This window comes from Arachis hypogaea, chromosome 2 (genome assembly GCF_003086295.3).
Source record: "Arachis hypogaea cultivar Tifrunner chromosome 2, arahy.Tifrunner.gnm2.J5K5, whole genome shotgun sequence".
NCBI classification, from domain to species: Eukaryota; Viridiplantae; Streptophyta; class Magnoliopsida; order Fabales; family Fabaceae; genus Arachis; species Arachis hypogaea.
Window position 1 is genome coordinate 103,209,644 of NC_092037.1, and position 7,884 is coordinate 103,217,527.

Below are 7,884 nucleotides of genomic sequence, written 5' to 3' on the forward strand. Positions count from 1 at the left end.
GCCGACAGCGGCAACGTGGACGACGAGATTAATGAAATAGAATGGAAACGTAATGTGACAGTATATTAAGAGGAAGTTATGTTGCCTAACTTTAATAATTTAAATTTAAAAATTAATTATTCTAATAAATTTAAAATCTGATTTTAATAATTAATTTATTTTTTTATTAAAATTATTGTTTATGTTATTCAATATTTATGTTATTTATCTATATTTTTTCTTAATGACTAAATCTTTTTGGACAACTCTATTTATTTTAAATCTAGAAAAAAACCCTAAACAGCCCCTGATAATTACCTCAAAAGACAACGAGGTCCTTGACAAAAAAAAAAATACCAACCCAACTCCTGAGCTTTACTTTTATGGGACAGATTAGCTCTCTGTGTAAAAAAAAAGTCAATGTTAGTTTTTTTACAGGGGCTAATCAGTCATAAAAAAAATATATTATGAGCCGGGTTGGATGGTTTTTTTTTCTTGAAGGCCTCGTTGTCCTTTCGAAATAATTATCAGAGGCCAAATTGGTATTCACTCTTAAATCTATAATTAGTGCTCTTAATGCAGGCTAGATTTAAGTGAGAAAAAAACCCCTTGGGCTTATTAGTTATCACTATTTTATCTTAATTCATATTTTAAGGGAATTTTTGTTGGTAATAATTTATAGATAAAGATTTAAATTGATTTTTAGAAAATTTTAAATGAGATTTTTTATTTTTTCAATAAATTTTTATTATTCTAAAAGTTTTTTAGACAAATTGATTTTTGTAAAGAACTAATTTACTTCATGATAATATTTTTTAAAATTTAATTATTTTATAATAAAATTTACCAAAACTTATTTATCCATCATATTTGAAATTTTGTTGAAAGCGATAGAAGTAACTATTTATCTAATTGGAGTGATTTTCGAAACGTCAAAACTAATAATTTATTAGAACTAAATTAAAATTTGTATGGACTATGAAAAAACCACTTATTCATTCCAAACATAATGTTTATTTTCCAGTTCTAAACACATTCTAATATTTATAGTAATAAAAACTATTGGAAGTTTTTCTTTTCCTAAACTATAAGTTGAACAAAAAAAAAAAGGACACCCGCCAAAATATCCATTGGGCAGATTATAGGAAACCAAAAAATCTAGAAGATTGTATAAAAGCCACAAGTTTATCATCAGTTTTGGATGTAGAGTAAGAGTTGCAGCTGCAGATTAAGGGAAAACCGGAAGCAGCTCTCTCATGTCATGTGTTCCTATTCCTCAACCAATGTCTTTGATAGTGGAAAACACAGCACCCATGTTCAAAGGGTTGAATGGAGATCAACCACATGCACCGGTAATTACAATTGTTCATTTCTCTATTGCTTATTTATTTTCCTTCATTTTAGGCCTGCATGAAGCTCAATTTCACAAGACTTAGCTTGTATCTGCTTTTGATATTTTCAGTTCCACCACCAAAACCGCTCTTACTTGCAACGCCTCTTGAAGATGGAGAGTTCCCAATTCTGCTTTTCCTCCATGGCTACCTTCTTTATAATATCTTCTACTCCCAACTTATCCAACACGTTGCTTCTCATGGCTTTATTGTCATTGCTCCACAGGTTAATCAATCTTCCTCTTTACACTCTAATGTGTCAAATATAGTTTCGTTTTGCAACATGCACTTCTAAAATGCCACTTAATTTCATCTAAAGCACCACTATTGACAAGGGGCCACTGATTACTTATTGAAGGGCCTAGGTCATGGATATATTTCTCTGATCTGCTTTGTCATATGTTAATGGTTCATGTCTGCGATCGTTTTCTTTTATCCAAACAGAAAGTCTTGGGGCAGATTTTAGCAATTTTGGCGGAATCGTCGGCTAGCATAGATACTAAATTGTCTTCCATAAATAAATTTTACTGATTTATATGCACAAACTCTCAAAAATACAGGTGCACATTATGTGTTTTTTGAGTAAAAGTTCTTATAAATATAGGTGCAAATTATTGTGGACCAAGTGCTTCAATCCAAAATATAATATTTGTTGGTCATGCAGCATTACTGGTACACATGAATAAGCAATGACAAGATTTTTCTGAAACAATAGATTGAAAAGAAAGTTATGCATTGTTTGCGCAATTTACAGTTATATACGGTGGCTGGACCCGATACAAGCGATGAGATTCATTCTGCAGCAGCAATAACAAATTGGCTATCTGAAGGACTCACCAAATTCCTGCCATCAAATGTAAGGCCGAATTTCAGCAAGTTAGCACTGGCAGGCCATAGTCGCGGAGGTAAAACAGCATTCGCTCTTGCTCTGAGAAAATTAAACACGACCACTAATCTCAGGTTTTCGGCTGTAATTGGAGTGGATCCGGTGGATGGAATGGACAAGGGAAAGCAAACTCCGCCGCCAGTTCTGACATATGTCCCTCACTCATTCGATGTTGATATGGCTGCATTGGTGATAGGGTCAGGGCTAGGTGAAGTGAAGAGGAATCCCTTGTTTCCCCCTTGTGCACCGAAAGGTGTGAACCATGAGAACTTCTTCAGTGAATGCCAGAAACCAGCTTGGTATTTTGTGGCCAAGGATTATGGGCATCTTGACATGCTTGATGATGATACCAAGGGACTTGCAGGGAAAGCTACTTACTGTCTATGCAAGAATGGGGAATCAAGGAAACCAATGAGGATGTTTGTTGGAGGAGTTATTGTTGCATTCTTGAATGCTTACCTCAATGGAGATAACACTCACTTGTTGGCTACAACTGCAACAGATAGGCATCAGAGCGTACCAATACCATTGGACTTCAAATTTGATTGTCTTGTTTGAAAAAAGATCATACAACTTAGGGAAAGTATAGTATATACTTGCGTGCTCGTCGACACATGTACTTAATTAGTTTTCAGGAAATAGCCGATTCTATTTCCTTACACTATACGTTCATAAGGATAGCACATTTTACTTCCCATGGTGACAGTTCAAGGTAAATCATGAACATACATGCTATGTTTCGTTTCACTTGCAATGTCTACTCTAGCACCAGATATTGTATCATATAATAGACAATAATCCAAGTTTTAATCAGATTTCTAACGGACATCTATAATTATATGCCACGAATGTTATAGAGTTATCAAATTTTATTATTTTTGTCTATAAGTTAGGTATCAATATTTAAAAGAATGAGATAAGATATATGGTTGAATTACTAAATTAAAAAAATTAGATTAAAAAAATTGAATTAATGACTAAGTGATGAATAAAAATAATAAATTTTCATAATCTTCTAATATTTCTCATTATATATTAGTATTGGAAAAAATTACAAATGGGAGTAGGAGGCAAGTGGCAATTAATTAACTACAACAGTTAAGTGCTAGTATTTTTTTTTTTTATCAATTTTAGTCAGCATAGTATTTACTATTTTTTATACATGATGCATTTGGGTCTTTTTTTTAAACATATATATAAAAATATTATTTCTGATCAAGTGCTGATAAAAAATAAGAGTTAATAGTTAAAATAGTTTTAAAAGATGATTTGTCTTTTAAATTTGTCTTTGAAAAATTTTATCAATTAAATTTGTTTTTCAAAGATTATAAATTAATCATTTTTATGTTTCAGTCACTTAATTAACGATTTTCGTCAACGATTGATAATATAAAATATTAACTCATATCATACATGATACTTAGTATATATAATTAGATGTTGAATAAATATATTTATAAAAATTTATTAATTTAGTGTTGTTAAGTCATATTAGAATTATGCTTTATATAATTAAAAAATAGACTAAATTAATAATTTTTTATAACCATAATTATTTAGTGTCTAATTTTACATATTAAGTGTCATGTATATTTAAATTAACATTTTACATCATCAATCTCTAATTAAAACTATTAATTGAGTAATACTGTTCAATTAACTAATTAAATACAAATTGAATGTTGCAATTTGCAAGGCAGCCACTCCTATTCATTTTCTTTTGACAGGAAAATTAACTTTCATTTATATTATCAAACGGCACTTATACACATTACAGTAAACACATTAGTTCTATAATTAAAAAAAAGAATAGCTAACATGTGTCTTACTCTTACATGATAAATTTATTATTAGTAGAAATATTTTTATTAAAAATATAAAAAAATAAAAATTTTAATATATTTATTAAATAAAAATATTTAAAATTTTTTAATAATAATAAATTATCATTTGTCTTCAAGTCATATATTAGCCGTCATATGTTAGCTAAATCTGTAAAAATATATTTTTTATGTTAAGTTATAAACTGAAAGGAGACACAATATTTGATTGAATTATACAGAATTTTAACAAACAAAAACAAAAATAAAATTGATTTTTTTTCTAAATCTATCTAGATATGCTTTAACATAATGGGATTTTTTTTCTCTTCCAAAATGTAGAATGGAACAATTTTCTAGTCTGCAAAAATTTCTATGAATAAAAAACTTTTCTTTTGACATCTTTCTCCCAAATTTAAAGAAAAGATATAACTAAATCTAAAATATTCATATAAAACAACCAGGGGCAGAGTTAGGTGGTGGAAAAGGAGTGATGCTCCCTAATTTTAATTTTTTACATGTAAATTATATATAAATTTCAGTTTAATATTTTTTAAAATTTTATTTTAATCTTAATTTATTGTATAAATATTTTTAACCTCCCTTTAATAATTTATCTAACTCCGCCCCTGAAAACAACTATAACACTATAAAAAAGAATTATTATAAAAAAAAAAAGAAAAGCCACTAAAATGATTAGGATCAAAAGCTCAGGAAGAAACTAAAAAAAAAAAAAATAATATTAACTAATTAAAAATTCAAAGAGAGCCTTGAAAGGAGGCATTTTTTAATTTGTTGATGCAGTGTTAACTGTTAAGGATGTCCAGATTCAACTAACCAGAAAGCGGGGGCCAGGACATGTTGGTCAAAACGCGCAAACTCTCTGTTTGGGTTGACACTGCTTTTTTTAACTAACAATCGCGTCTCCACGAAGCGCAGAATCAAAATCTCCCAAACAACACCTCAACCACCATGGCTTCCTCCATCAAGGTAATCTTACATTCTTACTTCTTCTCCCTTACAAAGTTTTATGTGTCCTGATTCTGCAATATCCTCCATTGCTTTCTCTTTCTCTTTCTGCTTTGTTTCATCACATGCTCAATTTTAAGTCTCTATATTATTTCCTTCATTCAGATTTCAGAAACTTAAATTCTTCCTTCTTCAACTGTTTTCAAAAGGGCCGATAATAAAGCTGCTATATGTTCAAGAGAAATAAACAAATAAATAACTAAATATATTGAAGTAATGAAGTCTAGAATTTTTTTTACCATGCATAGTGCTGCTGTGGCAAGCAAGCTGAACAGTGTTCGGTTAATTGTGAGATTCATTTGTTTTGAAGTTGAGCTTCTTTCTATCAATGTGTAATTCTAACTTATTATTTGCTTTAATGGCTTAGTGAATCGATAGTGATTATTCCTCTGCTCCTCGTATGTGTGCTTTGTGTTTGTTTGTGGAAGAGAGAGAGAGAGCGCTGAAAGTTTCTCATGATTTATAATTTTATATATTCAAACATAGTTGCTTATTTGAAAAAGAAATAAATAAATAAAAAGAAAAAAATGTTAATTTTCTGTGCTAAAATCGCTACTATTTCTATTTACATAATGGAGAGGAATTTTTGAGTTATTCATTCGGACTTCATAGTCATAGAAAAAAATAAATAATTCTTCAAATGTCACTTATTCACAGGATCCCCGAGAGGAAGTCCTTCAAGCATGGTACATGGATGATAGTGAAGAAGATCAGAGGCTTCCTCACCACAAAGAACCCAAGCAGTTTGTGTCATTGGAGCAACTTGCCGGTAGGATTCTTTGCAGAATGTGTTGCCTTTTTATTAGCTTATTGAGGAACTTACGCTCACTTGGGATTTTCCATGTTAACATGCAGAACTTGGAGTTCTTAGTTGGCGATTGGATGCTGATAACCATGAAACAGATCCAGAGCTGAAAAAGATCCGTGAAGAACGGGGCTATACCTACATGGTTTGTTATAATATGTTGATTCAAAGTTGCCTTACTATCTTCTAGATTTTATTCACCATCAATCTGACCATTCCAATTACATAATCAGAAATATCAACAAAATGCAGATACACGACCATCCTTAATTATGACTTACATGGAACAATAATTATTGTAAAGGATAACATGTTTTTGTTTAAGACATGAACAGTACACTAGTTATGGCATTGCCAACAATGTTCTGCCTGTGTTAATTTTTGAATATTTGACCTGAAATGCATATTTTTTTCTGCAGGATGTCTGTGAGGTCTGCCCGGAAAAGTTGCCAAATTATGAAGAAAAAATCAAAAGTTTCTTTGAAGAACACCTTCACACTGATGAGGAGATCCGCTTTTGTGCTGCTGGAAGTGGTTTGTTGAAATACTTCTGCTTTGATTGTCGCGATACATTAGATATGATGTTAAATTGCTGATGTTTGTGCTTTCCTGAAGGTTATTTTGATGTTAGAGATCGAAATGATGCTTGGATTCGTGTATGGGTAAAGAAAGGAGGAATGATCATCTTACCTGCTGGAATTTATCATCGCTTCACACTTGATGAGAGCAACTACATTAAGGTGTTGATCGTATATGACAGTACTAATATGCATTTCATTGTTGCAAATTGAAGAGAACTTCTACCTGTCAATTTCTTCCTACTAGTCCATCCCATTTTGTGGGAAGAGTGATTAAATTTACTTCGTGGCCTTGTTCCCTTTTTGGAAGGCTTTTATTTTTATAATCAAAGGATCTTCTACTTCGATTGGTGTCAGGCATCTGATTATTATATTTTCTACTTGTATTCTTGTGATATGCAAATATGTAACTTGATATATTTTCTTCTACCAATTGATGTTCATTTACATTAAGTTTTGCTGAATCTCGTCTACCTTTAAATGGTTAATTGTGTCTTATTATTTGGATGAATAGACATCCTGAAGGGCTGCAGAGATCCTCATTTGTTTTTGTTTATACATTTGCAGGCTTTGCGATTTTTCGTTGGTGAACCAATTTGGACTCCGTACAATCGCCCACACGATCATCTGCCTGCGAGGTATAAATTTATATGATTTGAGTTGAGTGACATTCGGGACAATCAATGGCACTCCATAAATTCATAGAACCTCATTTTTGTGGTTTGAATGTGCAGAGAGGAATATATCAAGGCTTTTGTGGAAAATGATGTTGCCAAACAAACTGTTGATGCCGCTGCCTAAGATTGGATGAAAAGACTATGATTTCACTGCTTTAAAACAAGAGTTGAACTCAAAAGAATAATGCTACCTCTGGATAAAGATGCTACTCTTTATGTTGTTTGTGTTATTCACCCATTAAGTTTGATGGTGTTCAAAAGTTTAATGCAAGCGTTGTTTTTTTAATGTGATGGACATCAGCATATCAGCATTTTATTGTAATAATATGTTCTTCTTTGGCTGTATTGGCGTATTTGGGATTCATCTAAAAAAGGTGTAATCAATTAGTTATAGATAAGTTTTCTTTTTTTTTCGGTCACGAGTTTTAGATGAGGTTAGAAGTGACTGAATCACTGAACTAATATCTGTGTGGATCATGTCCCCCAACCTCCACCCTTCTTTTTTTTTTTTTTTTTTTCTAAATTTTGTTTATAGGGTGTGCTATGTCACTTTGTTCATTACAAGTTTACAACAGTTGGGTTCACGAGTTTATGGGCTAAACTTGAGTTAGAGATTTGAGGACCCAAAAGAATAAAAAAATAAATAAGCATTAGCTTTTGAGCTAGTTGGATGGATATGAGTCTAGTTTGTTCCATAGGTTTGACAAGAAGTTTTGAAA

General features: G+C 31.3%; 2 protein-coding genes across 2 annotated transcripts; both read left to right on the forward strand.

The window, feature by feature from the left end:
- The first annotated feature begins 1,052 nt into the window (after nt 1-1,052).
- LOC112761361 (chlorophyllase-2-like) lies at nt 1,053-3,094 on the forward strand. Its single transcript, XM_025808180.3, has 3 exons — nt 1,053-1,331; nt 1,442-1,596; nt 2,125-3,094. The coding sequence occupies exons 1-3, from the start codon at nt 1,241-1,243 to the stop codon at nt 2,812-2,814; spliced, it is 936 nt and encodes a 311-aa protein (XP_025663965.1). The 5' UTR covers nt 1,053-1,240; the 3' UTR covers nt 2,815-3,094.
- A 1,652-nt stretch (nt 3,095-4,746) lies between these two features.
- On the forward strand, nt 4,747-7,510 carry LOC112761377 (acireductone dioxygenase 2-like). Its single transcript, XM_025808181.3, has 7 exons — nt 4,747-5,066; nt 5,763-5,874; nt 5,961-6,055; nt 6,330-6,444; nt 6,526-6,650; nt 7,056-7,126; nt 7,223-7,510. The coding sequence occupies exons 1-7, from the start codon at nt 5,049-5,051 to the stop codon at nt 7,287-7,289; spliced, it is 603 nt and encodes a 200-aa protein (XP_025663966.1). The 5' UTR covers nt 4,747-5,048; the 3' UTR covers nt 7,290-7,510.
- The last annotated feature ends 374 nt before the right edge of the window (nt 7,511-7,884 follow it).

What these genes read in the sequence shown, in the direction of transcription:
- LOC112761361 (XM_025808180.3), top strand. Translation starts at nt 1,241, where the DNA reads ATGTGTTCCTATTCCTCAACCAATGTCTTTGATAGTGGAAAACACAGC. An exon ending in GAGATCAACCACATGCACCG is followed by an intron (nt 1,332 to 1,441) that starts GTAATTACAATT and finishes TGATATTTTCAG; the next exon opens with TTCCACCACCAAAACCGCTC. An exon ending in TTATTGTCATTGCTCCACAG is followed by an intron (nt 1,597 to 2,124) that starts GTTAATCAATCT and finishes CGCAATTTACAG; the next exon opens with TTATATACGGTGGCTGGACC.
- LOC112761377 (XM_025808181.3), top strand. An exon ending in GTCATTGGAGCAACTTGCCG is followed by an intron (nt 5,875 to 5,960) that starts GTAGGATTCTTT and finishes GTTAACATGCAG; the next exon opens with AACTTGGAGTTCTTAGTTGG. An exon ending in CACGATCATCTGCCTGCGAG is followed by an intron (nt 7,127 to 7,222) that starts GTATAAATTTAT and finishes TTGAATGTGCAG; the next exon opens with AGAGGAATATATCAAGGCTT.